This window comes from Limulus polyphemus, unplaced genomic scaffold (genome assembly GCF_000517525.1).
Source record: "Limulus polyphemus unplaced genomic scaffold, Limulus_polyphemus-2.1.2 Scaffold845, whole genome shotgun sequence".
In the NCBI taxonomy this organism is placed as follows: domain Eukaryota; kingdom Metazoa; phylum Arthropoda; class Merostomata; order Xiphosura; family Limulidae; genus Limulus; species Limulus polyphemus.
Window position 1 is genome coordinate 42,234 of NW_013666455.1, and position 21,397 is coordinate 63,630.

General features: G+C 33.6%; 1 protein-coding gene across 1 annotated transcript in view; it reads left to right on the forward strand.

Annotated features, from left to right (window-relative positions):
- The window catches only part of LOC106460832 (twitchin-like), a 248,186-nt gene that overhangs the window by 30,543 nt on the left and 196,246 nt on the right, over positions 1–21,397 (forward strand). The window contains exon 3 of the mRNA XM_022387633.1: positions 1,124–1,145. Coding sequence (XP_022243341.1) covers positions 1,124–1,145 — 22 coding nt within the window. The remainder of the gene's footprint in view (positions 1–1,123; positions 1,146–21,397) is intronic.

Sequence of the window (21,397 nt, forward strand, 5' to 3'; positions counted from 1 at the left end):
AACATTGACCTCTTCTACAATCACTTTATTGTTAGCTTTAAAATCTTAACATTGACCTCTTCTACAGTCACTTTATTGTTAGCTTTAAAATCTTAACATTGACCTCTTCTACAGTCACTTTGTTGTTAGCTTTAAAATCTTAACATTGACCTCTTCTACAGTCACTTTATTGTTAGATTTAAAATCTTAACATTGACCTCTTCTACAGTCACTTTATTGTTAGCTTTAAAATCTTAACATTGACCTCTTCTACAATCACTTTATTGTTAGCTTTAAAATCTTAACATTGACCTCTTCTACAGTCACTTTATTGTTAGATTTAAAATCTTAACATTGACCTCTTCTACAGTCACTTTATTGTTAGCTTTAAAATCTTAACATCGACCTCTTCTACAGTCACTTTATTGTTAGCTTTAAAATCTTAACATGGACCTCTTCTACAATTGTTAGCTTTAAAATCTTAACATCGACCTCTTCTACAGTCACTTTATTGTTAGCTTTAAAATCTTAACATCGACCTCTTCTACAGTCACTTTATTGTTAGATTTAAAATCTTAACATTGACCTCTTCTACAATCACTTTATTGTTAGCTTTGAAATCTTAACATTGACCTCTTCTACAGTCATTTTATTGTTAGCTTTAAAATCTTAACATGGACCTCTTCTACAGTCACTTTATTGTTAGCTTTAAAATCTTAACATTGACCTCTTCTACAGTTACTTTATTGTTAGCTTTAAAATCTTAACATGGACCTCTTCTACAGTCACTTTATTGTTAGATTTAAAATCTTAACATGGACCTCTTCTACAGTTACTTTATTGTTTTATCATTATTTTCGGATTGATAGCATAACTAAAAAAATTTAATTTATTTTTAACAAACACTTACTGAATTTTATTACCAAAAATATTCTGGTAATTAAAAATGTTATTCCGACAAATAGTTTTGTTGTTTTTCATTATGTCATTTGATAATTACAATAATGTAAAAACTCTGATAATACTCATTGTACATAGTTTCAATTATTTAACGCTCGTTGTGTATGGTTCCAGTTGTTTAAAATCTGTTAAGATAAGTTGATGAATAAGGAATTAAGACCTATTTGTTCTTTTTTTTTTCCAGCGGCAGACGAACCACATGAAATGTAAGTAAGACATTTTTTTTACTTAACAACTAGTATTGTAATTATGAGACTTAGCGGCTCAGTGCGTAAAATAAGTATACAAATTCAAAATGTTGCTGGGAAGTCGACATGGTTTGTCAGGACAATAGTACTAGGCTTGTGATATTTATCATATAACCATAGCAACCAGATTTTTGTAAGACTTCTTTTATTCTGTTTCTACAAACGTAATGATATCCTTACTGAAAAAGAAAATGAGACTAACTTACATGATGAGAAATTTGATTTTGTAACAAAATTATTAAAACTTCGGGTTCAGTTGTTATGTACAACTAATTTATACATTTTGATAAAAAGTTTAGAAAAAACGACCTTTATACTCCAGATAGATATAATTTTATTTTAATCAACGTTTCGCCTTTGCGGCTTCATCAGGGTTAATATTCATAACAGTTGTGTATGTTAACCCTGATGAAGCCGCAAAGGCGAAACGTTGGTTAAAATAAAATTTAAAAAAATCGTTTATACATATATCTGGAGTATAACGGTCGTTTTTTTTTCCTAAACTTTTTATCAAAATGTGTAAATCCCTCCAGTAGGCGCTACAAATTTTGAAATACAACTAATTTATTTCACGTCATTTAGATTTAGTGTTATCGTTATACACTACAGTTTTGTTTTCGTACGGTTTTTATTATGTTTTACATATTTTTTAATAATACCATGGGACTGAAATCTAATTACTCAAATTACGAACGAGCCTATCTTTTCTGTGCAAGATTTATTTTTACATTCTGAGGACGTAGAGTGATGATCTTATTAAACATGAAAATTATATGTCCCCTTTATGTATTTGTTAACAAGGCTTTAGGCGGAAACAACAACAACCGACTGGATCGTGGAACCTTGCAAGTTATCTTGTCTTAGTTGGCTTTTTGTTAGTGCTAACTTCTTTAATTTTTGTGGTTTTCACCGATATTTCTCATTTTGGCTTTCTGCCCTTCTTTTCGTGTTATTAACAACACAAAACTGAACTAGATATCGTTTTTCTTGAACTTTAAATACGTTAAATATTTGGTGATATTTTAACACATTTTAGAAATAACATGAAAACTGACTTTAGATTTCTATCACCGCTATACGAGAGACATTGTTTCTTTGTTTAGATTGGGATTCTAGCGTTAAGAGTGTTGGTTGTTAAGCAAAAAGCTATATAATGAGCTACCTGTGACCTGCTCACCACGAAACACGGTTTTTAGCGTAATAAGCCTACTGACTTATCACTGAGCCACTGGTGGAAAGGGCATTGCAAACGAGTCAAGTTTGTGACTCTTGTATGAATACATGCATAGTTTATTTCTTTCTAAAAGAATTTATATATAAAGGCAAGACAATAAAAGAAATGTCAAGGTATACTGAGCTTCATACTGTTTATAATTCTGAGGTAATTTTGATTTCAGTCATTCTTATCTATGCACACTGCTGTTTCATATGGTCCTTTTTATTTATTTGCCTAAAGACAGGCTGTTCAACATAAAACCAGATGCTGCACAGAAACTAAACAGTTCATTGCTAAATGTTTTGCGTTGCCTAAAACGATTTCTTGTAGTCATATGATGGCCGGCACTGAAACCGTATGCTAAAACTTTGTTCAGGGAATACACTAAATAGTTGTTTAGTTGAAAATGTGCCATTCTCAGCCTCTCCTGGAGTTGTAAAACTAAATTTAAAACTAGTATATGCCGAGAAACGCTGTTAGAAACTTGCATGCGTGAACATAAGAGTTATTTTAACTTTTATTAAACGCATAAAATAAATTCGACTAAAATAAACAAAATGTATGCGCTATAACAAGTAACGCTGTCGTCAACGAGATTTAGATATAAAATAGTTTTATTTTTACTTGGAGTGATGAGTAGAACCTTTTTTTAATTAAAGAAATTCCTTAATGAAACAGGCATTTCTCTTTGGTTTTTATCCGTCAGAGAGATATTTATCATTAAAGTCAACACTCTCAATTTAGAGTTCCTAATTGTCCCTGTAGTAAGTTGTAATAATGCGAGCATAGCAAAGTGTATTAAATATTCAAACAAAATACATTATTATTTCAAGTTACATGTTTATTATGTACGTATGTTTTCACTGTAATAGATTTTAGTTTGTAGAGATAAAAAGTATATATAATTAAATTAAGAAAGATTGTATATTAGTATTTAAACTATAAGAAACAAATGACGCGGAAAGCTACAATAGCCATGGCGCAGTTCGTAGCGGGAATTCATCCACGAATTTTGCCGGTGAGCCACCAGGGGACAGAAAGTTGGTAGAATCATACACAACAATTTGATATCATTAAGCAGAAATACTCGAACGGCTGCCCCTTTCTTTGAAGAAACATGTAATTATTGTGCAACAAGAATCGTTAAGTTCTAACTTAAACTACGCAGTTCTTCATAAATAACAGAGGTGAGCACCTAAGTGCGCTTAAAAAACAAGCACACTCATTTTAGACTATAATGACAGGAAGTGAGGAGAAAACAACGTAGAATGCAAGTGCAGTATATTCAGAGCTAATGTGTGACAACTTGTGAAGTTGAGTAGGTAGATGGTAGTAAAACAAGTTTTCTTTAGCCCAGCGTTCGTGCTGGTTGACTGCTGATGAAACAGATGCTCTACTCAATTTAGCTCTCGTGATAAAAATGGAGTCTATTTTGAGATGTTCTCTCTATGCTTTGGTCAAGTCGCCGATACTTTTGGAGTGATTACTTTTCTAAATTTAAAGCATCGGATCTTAGTCACGACAGGAGATAGATTAGGAGAAGATCTGGGCTTCAGCAAATGCTGCTGATATTCTTAAGTAACAAATGAGAGTGGAAATAGACACGTGCACAATGATATTTTGTCATGTTGGGGACTTAGAAGTGTGTTACTTAATGAGAGCGTAACTCACGAAAACCAATTTGAAATACACAAATACATTCTTATCCAACAAGTTTACATCAATTTTTAAAAACATTTATTGAATTTATATTCAGCAAAGCAGTGCAGTTTTTCTATCCCTTTTATACTTTTAAAAAGGCTCCGTTTTTTTTAAGCTAGCCACACTAGGGGGGTTTCACGTCAGTATTTACTTATGCAAGACCATTTCTAGTACTATACAATTGAACTGAAACAAAAATTTGGAAAACTGTGAACTAAGTTCAATAGATTGATCTCTACTGAAACAACTTTTTTATAATAAAATTTTGACTTTTAACTCAGATTACAAATTTCGGGCAAACGTACATCTATAATTTGTGGAATCAGCTTTCAAAATTTGAGTTATTTCTTAAACTAATAACAAAATTCTTAATTTCTAAATTTGAATTCTGTAGCATTTTATAACGCACCTTGGTTGATAAGCACTTGCTTCTATTTCAGAAAACAAACAAAGTTCAACAGTTCAGAGATAGCTGAGCTTACCGCAGGGCTTGAACCCAGAACTTTAGCGTTATAAGCCCCAATGCTTATCGAGGAAGCTTCATTTAATTATATAGTTTTAAAGAGGAGGTTTAGCAGAGCTCAAAGAATTATACGGGTAAAAAAAGGGAAATATTACTACAATTTCGTAAGTAGAGTACAGATGAAAAATCAGTAATACACGTTTTAAAACTGTCTTAATGTTTTATCTTTTGCTCGTATGTGTTTCCTTGTCCAGCTAGCTACATTTGTTGACTAGTACACTGAAAGAAACGTCCTTTCAAACATTTTACTTGGATGTAATGACATTTCGTGGGATGAAGTGAAAAGAGGAAAACGATTAAGAGGTACAAAGAATAACAAACAATGTGATATTTAGGTTATCAATATTATCAATAGCTATGTACTTTAACTTTTTACTTTGCAACAAAATGTTTTATACCTATAAAAGAGCTTTTTGTACACGAACTTATATTTTTAAAGACGACAAACTATAAAAAGTAGGATATTAATTTCTCTTTTTGTGTAATAAAACTAATTCTCTCTCTCTCTTTCAGTTCGTAGTACGATAATAATGAACTAGATGGCGACACCGCTTCCATATTTCATGCTGTTACTGAGGTTAAAATCCAATAGTAAGACGTTCATATGAATAGCTATATTTGTAGTACTTGGTAAAATAAATCAACAATACGGGTTTTTGGTTTTAATCAAGTTTGAGACGATCTTATGTAAAATATTAACAAAAATTTTCAACTTTCCTTTCCACATAAATTCTTGGAATCCATATTTTAACCACATTACATCTATGAATCCAGTGCCGACGAGGCTTTTCGCCCAATACAAAGGCTCATCCGGCCGGTTTAAATTCCACAGTCATAGTAGTGGTTCAGGTGCCATGTATATAATCACTTTTCATGAACAATTGTTGTCATGATGTGAACCAGATTAAGCAAGTGAATTAAAGTTTGTTTCCGACGCCTACATTAATTCAGGTATTATTAAACATGTATACTTCTAGCGATGTATCAAATAGGTACACACGGCTATAGGTCATTACCCAAAGTCTCTTAGTTAACGTGAAACATGAATATTTATGTGTTTTTCTATATATATATATATTGATATAAGTCTGACTCCAACAACAATAACAAAAAGACTAATTTTGCTTTATGAACCTACAAGAATAAAAATATTATAGAAAAACAAGTTGCGGTCCCCTCTTTTGTGTGGGATATGAACTTTAGGAAATGCGTGGGTGGATGCTATGATAAGTAACACACAAAATCATAACTTTCACACATTTTATTTATAACATAACATATTATTACAGTATGCAATATTACCTCACCAAAAGTTTTGTATAAGCTTTAACAACTCAATATGTATATACTTAAAACATGGTATACACTGTGTGATGGTCAGGGTGACTTTGTAGAAAGAGATAGCGGTAAAAGTAGTGGCGGTAGGGGTGCTTTCTATTATCTGCTTTCAACGCCCAGCTCTTAATGTCCTTCCACAGTGTTTCACGTGATTAATTAATTGAAAGTCATTAGCCGCAGAAGTGTCTTACGACTGAGGTTGAAAGATAATATGCCAAAGTAGGAAGTGGGTGTAACTCAAGAAACGGTTCTTCATATCAGCCTTATGGTGGCTATTCAAGTAGAAACTTCAACTGAGTTTATGTAGTATTGCAATAGTTTACACCGCATTCCTCCATAGAGAGCACTAGTATATATATAAGATATATATATAAGATATATATAAGACGTTTGTGTGCCCTCCCACAACACTGTGTGCATATTGTTTTGTAGAAAATTGAATAAAGTTTTTGTTTGTGGTGTAAGGACGTGGCGCCATCTGTGAATGTAGTAAACTTATTTCAAATATAATAAATGCTCAATAACAGCAATAATGTGGGTGGAAGGTTTTTTTTAACCCTATTAACATGTTCCTTGTTCCAAACTATTAATCCACAAAGTTTGGTTACGATTGGCCGAGCGACCTAGGAGTTGTTAGGTAACGGTCAAACAGACAAACAGATTTGTTTTTGCTTTATATATATAAAATATTAACAGTGATTTTTTTTTTCGGAGTCTCTCTATATTCAGTCCACGTATTGTTTTTTGAAATAAAATAAAAACAGTTTTCACTAGATAAGTAATACTACGACATAAATGCAAGTTAACTACTTGACACTGTCAATAATTAGTTATCCTTCGAGTGTTTCTGAAGTCGTCCCCCGGAGTTACAATGCTTAAATCCGGGTCTCGATTCGTTGCGTTAGACAGAGTGCAGATAGCACTCACAGTGCTTAAGTCCGGTGCTCGACTCGTCACATTTCACTCAAATTGACCGATCTCGTTTTGAGGTAGGGTAGAGAAAATAACATAAAAACTATAAGGATTTAGTGAAAAAAAAAACGTTTGAAATACATTTAGGAGGTTTTAATTTTAACATGAAAATTACCTTACACACTATTCAAAACAAATACTCAATATATTCATGGACAGAACTTTATTTTATTTTATTAGAAATGCTTCACTAAGAAATATGACTTTTTGTATGTGAAAGACTTGTGATATTAACTGAAAGACTGTTAAATTTCGTAAAGATATACCCAATATATAGAGAATTATAAGTATTAAAGTTGTATCAACTTGAAACGAGTACAAAACGTCATGTGACTCCCCCGTGTTGGGAGAGCTCAGCGCAAAATTGCTCAACAGGATATCTGCGCTGTATCGCTAGCAGGGTTCGACTCCCAAGATTTAGAATTATAAACTTATAGCTTATATCACTAAGCCAATAAGGGAAATATAAAAAAATATATTGTAAGTAATGTTAATATAGCTTATCGCAGAGAGATAAGTAATATTAATATGCAACAAATTTTTTTATTCAAAGAACTATATTATTTACGTATATAAAGACTTTGGTGTCATTTAAGCAACATATTGCTTTTAACATTAAAACTGTGCGTTAATTTCAACCTCTTCCTGAATTTCTTTCTGTAAAAAGAGGAAAGAAAATTTTAACGTTATGAAAAAATTACCTTACTAGACGTTAGTTGACTAATCTAGTTCACTAAATGAAATTATCGCCAGTAAAGTGTTAATATTAAAATATATTCTAACTACAATATCTGATATGATATGTAAGAGGAACGTTTTTTCACTAGTGATTAGTACTCCAAACTTCCACTAGTTAATCGGTGAGAGAACTCCAATTCGTTTCAGCCAGAGACGTCAACCTAATGCCGTGGTCCAATTTTAAACACAAGATAATACTTGTCTACTTTCAGTGATTTCTGCCAAGCTGAAAATATGTTATTGGGGTAAAGAAATTAAGGGAAACCCCACAAATGGAGAGAAGAAAGTATAAAGATGGTTGGTGTTCGTTTTCCTCACTGACTCATTCTGTTGAGAGAAGCTACTTTCCTCTGCTGTGATTGACGTAAACGGTACCGAAACAGGAAACGTATTTGGCAGATCTCCTTTTTGCTATAATTATATTGTACACGGGAACCTTGAATTTCTTTTAGAGGAAAAAAATTAAAGGACTGGAATAGGAAGTTGAAGAAGGGGGAGGGCAGATTTGTTGACTAATTTCTCAAGAAAATAGGACAAGCTTGTGCGAGAAATGGCAATTAAATTACAATTAGTATGTGATCATTACGTTTATGGCCCATTACTCATTCAAAAAAGATAAACATAAATAACTTTACTAAGCTAAGCCAAATATTCTAGTTTTATGTTAAAACTTCTTCCAGTGTCAGAAGGTCTTCCGTATTCCTTCATGTGCTTTGTTGAATTTTGTTATTGTAACATTTTGTTTTGTTTGTAGTAAGATTATGATAGGTCAAGATACATTAATAGATAGATACAAAACTAAGATATTGTGTTATGGGATTTTATTTGGTGGTTTTGTTTCTTCAAATAATGTCATCCAATGTTAGTTGAACGTGAAAGTTCATTCTTTCATGTTATTAATCAAAAACACTAAACACCATCCATTTGAGATTTCATGACTAAATCAGTACTTATCTTGCAAAAGTTAAACTATCGTGGTTTGCTGATTGGGCACAATGCTAGAATATTCATTATCTGTATAAAACAGATTAAAAAATTAAATGCAAAAAGACAATAAATGGTTATTATATTTTACTGCTGGGCCTTATTGTAACAGAGAATGAGCCTAATTTTGATTTATCATACTACAATTTGCCAGGAACCATTACTGCATCTAATGGAATAGGCAAGCCACTCCTCTTACAACTTAGCTCCAAGTGTTTACAGAGATTTCAGAGTCTATTCCTTTTGTGCTCTTTACAGCTTTCCAAAATATCTCAGAGCAGCTCTTTTGACTTTAGATGAGGGCGCCGGAATATCCAAAACAGATTATGCACACTAGTTACTTTAATCCACGCTGGATAGGGCGTGCAGTATAACACAGTGCATTATTCATTTTCTTTAATCAATGGAAACAATGAAGCATTATCCAGAATTTCACAATATGATAATATACTGTATTCTAACTATGTGCTAGGAAAAAACTCAGACCCTGCGATATAAACTTCAACTACTTGATGACTCCTCCAGTACTTTTAGTGAACATGCATTTCAGTTAACTAAAGCTTCTTTCAAACTTTTAATCCGTAGTCCATGGACGTAAAATTGAGCTAACTGAGAATTCTTCCAGTTCTTTAACTTATGTCTCATAAACAAAACCTTAAATTAAGTTAAGGTTCTGTGACGTTTTTTAATATATGTGAACTATTTGCAACGTTTTCAGTACTTTACTTTAGCCTCTAAATCTTCAAAACAAACTTAAAGTAACTGTAGAATTTTTAAACTATTTAATCTGTAGTTCAGCCTCACAGACTTGTATTAACTGAGAATTTTCTAGTGCTTAACATGTAATTCGTAGTCAACTTTTCTGGTGCATTAACCTCTACTCCAGGAACACAAACGTGTGTTATTTGAGTTTTCTTTCCATTTTAATACATATTCCGTGAATACAAACTTTTTATAGTTAAGGATTAATCAACTTCTTTAATCTGTAATTCAAAGGTACAGATTTGAGCTGAGTGAAAATTATTTGGGTGCTTTAATCTGTAATAAGTAAGTCGACATTTCAATTATTTAAGTACTTTTTTTTCCGTGCTTTAATCTCTAGTCCGTGAATATAAAATTGGATTAATTAACGAATTTTTCCAATCTATAACCTGTATCCCGTGGACATAACGTCAACTATTTGACAACTTTTGTAATTTAAACGTCTAGTTCATGAATACAAACTTGAGTCATATTTCAGGATTTTTTAAATTTTTTAATCTCTAAATCATGCACACACACTTTTGAATTAATTAATAATTCTTTACTGTATAAATTATAGATATAAATTTGTGTTAATCTGTAATCCATGGACAATATACAGAAAGAATGGTCTTTTTCTGATACGGTGAAGTTCCCATCACTTCATTCACGTTGCAGTCACAAAAGTAAGACAGAGAACTGTTAGAAGCTGATGCACCCAGAACTGACGATCGAGTTTTTACCCTGAGGATCGGACTTAGGAACAAACATTGAAACACTTGATCTTAAGCTTAGATGGTCCAACATTTTACTAAAACAAGCATTTGAATGAGAATCGACTTTAAAACTGGAATACAGCCATGCCCGAGTTGCACTGACATTTTGCCCCATGAAGAATAGCGCCCATCATTAAGTCGAGTTCAAGATTTAAAAGAGAGAGTCTCATTGATAGCTTGACTGCTTACACAGATGATCTGCTTCGTTTGCGTGGAAAAGCATGTCCTGCAAAGGCTTCAGCAAATCATGAGAAAATGCTTGTATGGAAATAACTTCATGGGGCTACCAACTGAGGTTATGAAACATAATTTAGGAATGAAAGGCATTCTTTCCCTCATGGAAGCAATTTCTATGGCAACTAAGTTTAAAGTGGTAGTTTTCAATAAGTAATTAGAGAGAAAGACCCTGAAGTAGCTACTGCAATGACAATATCACACTAAGTTCGAGCTTCATTGAGGGCATTCCAGAAGCCAACACAACATCACTAGATACCTTTGAGTGGGTAGTGTTTCTTATGATGCCTCCACCTAGACATTGCTGTGGAAGGGAGTACTAAAGTATCTGATTTGTATATGGGCAAGTGGGTAATTTCAAATTTAGCTGCCCATTTCTTGGTTCACAGTGAGGTAGGCATGACTAATAGTTTTGCCTGATTGAAATTAGATGCAGCAGAGCCGTCAGAAAGCATTATATGCTGTTTATTTGGCTCCAAGAAACTATGGAGTCCACTAAATTGCAGGAGCACAACAGGCTGCTGGTGCCAAACTATTTGGTGATCATATTACCTCCTTCAGAGTTTTGTGGTATTTGGTATGTTCCAATGAAGGTTGAGGGACAAAATGTATGTTTCTTAGTTGATACAGAGCTGACAAGACACTGGTTGGCCTCACTATGAACCGGTCTCTATATAAAGCTACCACTTCAGCTTGTAGATGCTGACTTTGTACTGGGAAATGTTGATAAACTAGCTATGAATAGAAAGGCATGGATTAAACTATTTAGTTAATGTCACCCATAGAATTAAGATAGTCATTTCTGACCTTGTTGCAGGCATTTGAATCCTAAGAATGAATGTACTACAAACATTGTTGATTAGATTTACCTGTGGAACGGGTAAACTGTGTTTATGTGTGAAAGTCATCTAATGTTTACAGATAAGGCCAGGGAACGGTGGGCAACATGAGTTTTACGTTGTAGAGGGAGTCACAGTACCTTCATACACAAGTGTTATACTTTGAATGAGGTCTAATACATTAATGTCATGTAATGCAATGATGAAGCCTATGCATGAAATGCATTTTTTCATATCCAGATAGCTAACACAATAGATCAAACAGTTGCGTCCAAGAAAGAATTTAGTTCTATTGTCATTCTGTCATCATGGGAAGTCAACTTTTTAGCTTCCAAGTAGAACTGTCGTCAACATGGTAGGCAAAGTGGAGGTATCAAAGGCTAACGATATCACTAGGGTTGTTTCTGTTGCACCATGTTTGAGAGTATATACATGGTTGCCAACACATCTGAGGTAAGTTGTTGATTTTTGTGCACAAACTTAGAGTTATTACAGTGGCAGAAGCCCAGTGAATTGTTGATCGAATATGCCTTTATACTTATGAGACCAGTTGATTAATTGGATTGAACAAAGGCAACTCATCATCACATAAATACAGGTGGCATACGTCTGATTAATCACTCACCGTGTAGGCTTTCTTGGAACACTAGGGATTTAACCAGTAGTGAATTACAGTGAATATTAAAGGATGGAATCATACACTATCCGCAAAGTTCACGGTTGTCTTCAGTTATAGTTGACAAAAAAGGAGGTTATGCCAAATTTCTTTGTTAACTTAAGTTGGGTGAACGAGATGATCTGCATTGATGCCGTTTGATTCCTACAGACAGATGGATGTCTGAATGCTTTAGAAGAAGACCAATGGTCCAGCATTCTAAAATTCGCATTTGGACATTAGCAGGTCGAACTGAATGACTAGAGCAAACCAAAAAGTGTTTTCAGTACGTAAGATGGTTTGCAAAAGTTTTGGCTTGAGTAATGTGCCCGCCATTTTTTGCGACACTAATGGAGCCTACACTGCAGGTGCTGCAGTGAAAGAGGTGTCTGGTCTATGTTTTAGTATTAGGTTGAGCATTCGAATCTACTGTAGAAAACCTAAGTCTAGTATTTCAGCAGATAGGTAAAGCAGGCTTGAATTTGAAATCAGGAAGTCTTGTTGTAGGTAGAGATGGAATTTCTATTGACCATGTGGGCTTTGAAATGATGCAAGGCCGGCTCCATCTCATTGTTGACCAACAAGTTCAGTTTTCTTGGTTTTTCTTCGTATTACCGTTGTTTTGTGGACAAGTTTTCTGTGATTACTACACTATTATTGGTAATCACTAAAGATGAGTTGCTTTTAGATGGACTGAAGAAAGTCACCAAGCATCTTAGCTACAAAAAACACTTTAGTTGAAACTCAGGTGTTGGCATATCCATGAAAACAAATATGAATTCCTGCTGGATACTGATTATAGTGAGAAGAATGTATGATGACGTATGTTAGTTGTATGTTGATGGATCATGAATAAAGCTGCAAAATAGAGTAAGAACAGCTAGCAGATGTGGCCTTTATTAAACATTACCACCATTAGCTGCGGATTAGGGAGTTAAGTTCACCAATTACTTGGACGATATATCAGCACTGTCTGTTGCTGATGCATTAGTTTAACACTGGATATCATGATTTGGAACACTGAAGGGATTCACGTGGACTAAAGAATTAATTTCACCTTGATGGTTTAGCAGAATGGATAATTCAAACTATCGAGTTTATGCTTAAAATGTCAGTTAATCAGACTGAGGCAAACACTTTCTTATGCTATGATGACATATTGAGCAATATTTGAACAGATACTGAATGGTTATACATTCTTATACTTGGTAGAGAAATACAGCTAGTTGCAGTAGTTGAAGCCTGTATTTTTTGTTTTTTGCACATGAATTTAAGCGTTAAAGCTAGGAAAGACTGTCATATGATAAAACAGTTAAGGAATTGACGTTCAACTGGACAAGTCCTTATTTAGTCCTCTGACACCTCAGTTCAATATTTATGAGCTACAGTGGTCGTGTAAGCGTGTTAAACATGTTAACAATCTAAGACCATATATCACTGGTGAATCTTTCTTACACTGGATTGATCACGAACCAAAGGTTCAGACTGATAAGTCAGAGTATAATGAACATACTAAGTACTTAGGGTAAGGTTTTGGGGATTGAATATCAAGTGTTATCATGTTGAGTAGCCTATATGATCACATAAGTCTAAATATTAATTAGTAATTAATTTATTTACTTTTATTATTTTCATTTATCCACATATATCTACATACTAATTCCTAATTAGTGTTTATTCTACATTTTGGCTGCTAATTTGCTGCCAACTATTCTGGTAATGGTTAAGATTCGATCCTGGGTCTACTTGATAGAAAGTCTAGTGTGGTATCCATTTCATTGGGATCTCCGCCATTATACTTGAAATCATTCTCTGAATGTTTTCATGAAGGGTATCCAGGTTTTGCTGACTTCTATGCTAGGTTGACTGAGTGTGTTATCAGTTAGAGGATGTAGAAAGCTTCTTTTGTCTTTCCTTTTGTTGTGCATGGCTCATATCCTATTAGTTTAGTATTTTATCGTATGGGTCTTCTTTTCAGGCATTATGGGCCATTGTAGATAGATCTATATTACAATTTTCATATTTTTGTTGTGTTCCTGAATTCAAATTTTTTTTTAGTAATTTTGTTTCTCCAATATATTCTCCACGCTCATATTGGATGTTGTAAACGTTATTTTCCTCTTTATTGAGTCTTTCACTGATGTGTTGTGATCATATTTTGTTGTGGCTTTTAAATACTTGTCTGACTTTATGCTCTTTATATGTCCTTCGTACGTTTTCAGATAGACTTCTTACATAGGAGAACTTGTCTGCCTGCCTGTAATTTTCGTTTATCTTCTTCATTTTTCTCTTTATCAAGTGTTTTGGGTATCGATGGTTGAGGGTTTCTTGATTTGTAATACTGAGGAAGCTGATAAAAAGGGGAAAACTAAGTAATTAAAATAAAATTAGTTATTTATTAATAATTAGTCTTAGGTTATTGTATAGGATATTAACCATGACAACAAGTGAGAGTACTCTTTCGTACATTCTTGGCTTAGCTGGGGAGAAGGAAAATGCTGCGATTACTTACTGGCTGTCTGAGTCAGATGAGAAAGCACCTGGCGAGGAGGTGAAAAACAGTTCTGGTGCCGACCTCCTGGTTGATACTGCTTGGATTGAATGCCATGACCAACTGTTATAACAATTACTTAATTGGAAGTGACATTCCTTGCTTCCCAAACTATCAAGTGATGTTTCATGGTGAACTTATGTAATACATTGTGTGATAGTCACTTGATTTTTGTAAAATTAGGATGGTTTGTAGCCCACAAGGCTAACGAGACCAAAAGGACGTTGTGATCCTTAATTTCCAACTATTCAGCCGAGTTTCACTGAAAAATATCTACAGGAAATTGGGTAATAGCTGATCGACATCTACAATACTCAACTTCTACTAAACCCTAAATACTACTGCCAAAATGGAACTGATGGACACCTAAGTACGCCACAACAAGATCATGCAGTGCGCCACCAAAGAATGCACTTCACCAAAACATTGCCAAGATGGTATGTGTCGACATCTTCAAAAAAGATCACTATATCTCAAAATCAGACATTTGTGGAGATGAAGTTCAGTCAGAAGACATCTAATTGCTATTATGGCCACCCTTCATTGTAGCAGTAGGCCAAGGACCCATCTGTCCAGTCACTGGTGGTAGAACACCAACAACGACAGACATCAACAAGGGAGTATCCACGTTGACTACTACCGCTACTCCACCACCGAAGAGATTCTTTTCAACGTCAACAATCTGTGAAGTTAGAGTTTCTAACGATACCTTGACAACAATCACCAATTGTCCAACGCTTTAGCAGCTCCCGACTCTGATACATCACTGCCAGGCTGAAAGAAATCAAGGTTTTGGTACTCTACAATGACAAAGAGAACTGGATGCTGAAGAGCAATGACTCATCATCAAGCTGGAGGAGGAGGTGTAGCAACTGTGGCCCGAACTAGCTCAGACCCAAAAAGGTCTGGCAAGAGCTAAAGAAATAATCCATAAAAATATAGCCAGAAGCCGAAATCAACCACTACACCAGAGGACCTGTTGCTAAGGCTCCAGTATAGAAAAGGGGTTCTAACTTTCTATCATTATTGCACATACTGTGTATCTTTGCAACATCATTTTGTTATATTATTTTTATTTTGTCTTTTTTTTTTGTCTATATTTACATTTCAACTTCTATTACTTTCTTTTAGTGCACACAGGGGTTTTGCATTTTATGTATGTTTTTTTTTATTCTTTATCTTTTTGGATGAAACTTTGTAAAAAGTGCACTTTGTATATAATGTATGGTGTGTATATATACAATTAAAAGGAATACAACGTTAAGATCATTACACAATAAATAGTTATTAAGACAGGGACTTGCCCTAAAAAGACTCTCTCTCTCTATATATATATATATACACTACCGGCACTTGTGTTTAAAATTTTAAATTATAATAAATAATTAAAAACAACGTTTTGTATTTACACAAAACGTATTTGTATTTACCGTACGGCTTCCACTTTAAAATAGAAATATCACTCTACACGTATATGTTTCGACGTGATATACGTCATCCTTAGGATTTATTGTTTGTTTTTGAATTTCGCGCAAAGCTACGCGAGGGCCGTCCCTAATTTAGCAATGTCAAAGGATTGACCGTCACATTAAAACGCCCCCACGTCTGAAAGGGTGAGCATGTTTCGTGTGACGGGGATTTGAACCCACGACCCTCAGATTGCGAGTCGAGTTCCCTAACCACCTGGCCATCCTTAGGAGTAACTTTTTTCTTTTTTTTTTATTTCTCATAGTCCTTGCGGACCGTTGAGCCGATGGCAGATCTTGTTCTGCCATCGTTTCTAAAGCTGTTTCTTACGTCAAGGATACAACCCACTTGACAGCCTTCCTTCTTTGAAAGGACGAGCATGTTCGGTGTGACGGGCATTCGAACCCGCGACCCTCAGATTGCGAGTCGAGCGCCTTAACCACCTGGCCATGCCGGGCGGGCTAGGAGTAACTTACAAGACTATTTTATACTTTTCCTGTTAGCGATATTTTCGGCAATGAATCCCATAATGTATAACTTAGTTCGTTGATTTATTGTTCTTGGAAGAAATTAACATCTGAATAAACAACACTTTACTCATTCCTCACTAACTAATGAAGATTTGCGACTAACCAAGGGTCCAAAATTCCGGGAATGTCTTAAAAGTATTGGAAATAAATTAGTAAATCGCTTATTAAAATTTTACATAAAAGGATTAAAAAAAGGAAACTAAAAGTAATCTCATTTAGAAAAAGCGTAAACAGAGTGAATCAGCTATAAGTTTACGGACTTACATCTCTAAAATCGTGGGTTCGATTCCCCGTCATGGACAGAGCTAAAATAGCCTATTGTATAGCTGTGCACAAAAACCAAAAAACAAACAAATCGATAGAATCAATGAACACGTTATGAGTAAGAAACAAGTTACTGAGTATTTAGATTATTTACATGATGATATGGTATCACTCCCGCCGTTAGAGCAACTTGCAACATTCGTTTTATTTAAAAAAATTGCTATATTACAAACTTTATGTAAGGAACTAGGGTTTAATCTAAAAACCTTAAAACCTTCTGTAATGAGGTATGCAAACACGTTAAAACCGATATAAAAAGTATCATACAAAAACACATTACAATTTTCTCAGACCCTGGTGTGCATTCTGTGAAACTTTACAGTGCAATAACTAACATTATTTTGCTTCCCAAACTATACAAAAATATATACAGATAAAGGTTTATTGCCAGTGCTAGAAAAGCTATGGCTAAGGATTTGTCAATTCTATTAAGTAATGGTCTCAAATACATTTAAAGAAACACTGTAATGTTATCAAAGAGAGAGTTGGTATTCATCTGTTCATCATCACAAGTAATTCCATTGAACATTAAAATAAAATCAAAATACTTTGAAGCTAAAATAACATAAACGTTTAGTTTTATTCATTTTTAACATTAGTCTTCCTATTGATGAAATTAGAAACATTTTATCAAAATTTTCTTGGCCTTTGAATAATTCTGGTAAAGTAATGCTTTGCATTAGTCAGCACAGATATGTTTATGCCACTTATAAAAATTACCACTGTTTCACGTTAAATGAATTCCTGCAGGCCATGTATTGTTTACATTAAATGAATTCCTGCAGGCCATGCATTGTTTACATTAAATGAATTACTGCAGGCCATGCATTGTTTACATTAAATGAATTACTGCAGGCCATGTATTGTTTACATTAAATGAATTCCTGCAGGCCATGTATTGTTTACATTAAATGAATTACTGCAGGCCATGTATTGTTTACATTAAATGAATTCCTGCAGGCCATGTATTGTTTACATTAAATGAATTTCTGCAGGCCATGTATTGTTTACATTAAATGAATTCCTGCAGGCCATGTATTGTTTACATTAAATGAATTCCTGCAGGCCATGTATTGTTTACATTAAATGAATTCCTGCAGGCCATGTATTGTTTACATTAAATGAACTCCTGCAGGCCATGTATTCTTTACATTAAATGAATTACTGCAGGCCATGTATTTGTTACTTGACAACACATTTACACAAGTCGGGTAAAGTGTCTTCCTACAAATACGAGGAATTCCAATGGTTGTTAACTTCAGACCACAAGTTGCACATTTATATTTATTTGAACTTAAATGTTTAAGGAAGACTATAATAAAGTTCTGCTCTTGTAAATATATTTGATATTCTTATACCAATTTATCTCATTTTGTTCTTTTTTATACACAGCCGAACAATTTACCTCCAAAATTCACTCTGAAAATAAAAGCTCTATCTTTAAAACAAAGCTCACAACTTGGATTTTGATATCAGCATCATTGATCAAATAATCAAGTTAAACGTTTTCATTCATACACTTTCGAACTTATAAACTTTCCATATCCAAATACAAATACTTCAGATAATGTTGGCTACGCATAGCTTATTAGCTCGTAAACTTAATCACATTATTTTGTCATTGTTGTATTTTCATTTTCCTTAGTCTTATTGAACTTTCACCAGTCTTACCATGTTTAACTTTTGGCTTTTACAAGTGGTTTAACTTTTTTTTTATTACTTCCTGTTGCCTGCTACATATGGTTTGTAAAGTGACAGAGATTAGTTGTGTTACGCACGTTTCATAGTATGTTTCATAGATTTATTTTTATTACATTTAACGTTGTTGTATATTAATTAGAGTACCGATATTCTAGCTATTTATTATACAATTCAGGAATTCATTTAATATGTTACTTATTATTTTGTATTTTCATAAACATTAATTTTTGGTTGCGCTATTGCCCTGCTATTAGTCTCTACAGTTAAACAGTAACATGTGTAGCAGTAATTTATCTCAGATGTCAGGCTCTTCTAATGTTACAATGTCGGAGCCTTAATGGATTTTCATTGTTACAAGACGTGTTAGTGAGGATCATATAATGTTTTCTTTATACACAGTTATGCTGATGTTGCGTTGTTCAACGAGCGATAAATTTACGAAAGAACTTGAAGCTAAAAACTAGTATGTAAGTGTTCCAGAAGTGAGATATTCTACATATTTCTATAATATTACTTCCATTAAAAGTATTGGTTAAAATGTTTAATATATATATAGTTATATTTGTATTATTTTTCATTATTATACATTTATTTTAGCGATTATTTTGCATCGTTAGCTTAGGATATGGGTTTAGTAGTAACCTAAATTTCCTAAGCTAACTGAGCTTTCTAAGATGTTATTGGGTTTATTGCCGAAAATATCGTTAACAGCTGAGGTACCCAACTGATCAAATAATCAATTCTAATCTTCATAAGCAAGAACATGGGAAAAGTATATTCAGTAGCTATGCTTATTACCTGGTTGATTTTAATTGTTTATGTTTTTAATTTACTATTAATAAGTTTTGATGTAATACTGAAAGAGTCATTTTATTTTTCATATAATATTAAAAGGTTTATTTTATTTTGTATTGTAACATTAAAAAATACTTGTTTTATTTTGTATTGTAACGTTACAAAGAAGGGTTTATTTCAATTTGGTATTTTTGGTTTAACATTAAGTTCGTTGTTTCACTCAGTATTTCTGGTTTTAAAGGGTGTGCTTCATTTTGTATTTTTGATCTGATTTTTGAAGGGTTTGTTCTGCCTTGCATTTCTAGTTTTTATATAAAGGGGATTATTTTGTATTATAGCTCACTAAAGAAAACGTATATTGATGAATTATGTGTTGGTTAACTTTAGTTTTATACTTTTTATGTTTAGAAGAGTTAACTTGTATTTTCGTTAATGTTGCCACGTAATGTTGAATTGTGCTCATTAGTGTATTAGTTTATATTTTCTAATTTGATTTCGAGTTTTAATTTGTGATTTTCTTATGAAGTTATGTCTTATGATTCACTTGATTGTCATGTTATGTAAGTATTTTTCAGGGACGAGAATAAATTACACCAATTTTTGAAACAATTAGGTTTTACATTTTGAAATGAAGGACAGCTGAATAATTCTGAAGATAAAAGAGATAAGAGATACATAGTATGCAGGCATACTAGGTCTTTTCCATATCCTTTATTAGGTACGTGAATATTTAATGTTCACCTAAAATTTTTCGTTCACACATTTTTATGTACGTTTAAAAGTAACACGTTGGTCAAGGAGCATGGCTAGGTCTCTTCTGCCCTAATTACTAATCGTTCTGAGTTATTCGTGTATAGTATCACGAGCAAGAAAACTTGCTGTAAAGTAGAGCACATTATGTGAAGGCGAAATTTTCTATACTTTCTTAATTTGAGATACATTTCACACAGATTTCCAAACAGATCTTCAGACAGATTTTATATATTTGCCATACACTCGTCATCAGTCTTCTTTATGTCTAAAAACTAAGGAAATCATAGTTTTCCTTTTGATTGTGTGATAAATAACGATTACTTTCACAGTCTCTTTCTTTACCACACCTCAGTCAAAACTAAGAGAATACGCATATATTTCAAATAACGCTTCCTATCTAAACCTCTTGTCGGTGCAGATGCTACCGAATCTGTTGAGAGAAACAGTTTATCTGCTGCATTTATTACTGAATTCAGTATTAATGTGGGTCGTAAAAGCGAAATTATCAGTAGGCTTCTCGCCTGTATAGCTATTTTATGTTAACTCGGGCAAGTTGCCCGAAATATATATAAATAGAGCTTGTTTGTCCCAGAGAGCTGATTTTAGTAGGCACGTTTGTGACCATTAGAAATAAAATGACAAGACGAATGAAGGTACGTTCAGTTTTATTGCAATTTTGTTATTTTTAGTAAATGTGACGTCTTCACGTTTTGAGCACTTCTAAACATCATCCATTTCTCGTTTTATTCGTCGTTCCGTCGATTCGGGTTTTCTTAGCTACTTGAATATACGTCATATAAGACAGGATTGGCATTTTTACCAACGTATAGATGCCGTAGTTTGTCGTAGGTGAAAATAGTGTTCAAGAAATGTATTTTTTAGCCTCATCTATTTTTACATTTTAACTTTTTTTATCATACCTGGCGATACCAGCCCCCTAACTAACGGAATCCCTAACTTTTCACTTTGAGCCGAATACAAACACGAGGTTCACGAGGTTCAGGAACTAACATAGTCCGTTTTACCTACAAAGCGCATTGATTTACGTTTTCCTTAAATTCGGTTTTATTCATCTATTAATTTACTCAATAGCAAAGTTGGAGTAAACATATCTACATTTATTACATAGGTTATCATATGTACATGTCATGTGCACTGTTGGTGTGGATATGTCATATGAAGGGGGAGGTGATGGATTACACAGGCCTGCGATGGTTTTATTGTCTTGATATTTTTACATGTTCTACAGTAATTCCTGTACGCTGATTCCGAAAATGATATCCATTTTTCTCCATCTCGTACAGATTTTTCACAAAATGTCATAACGCAATACATAAAAGAAAGACCACAACACGTAGTTTAGAGACTAAAA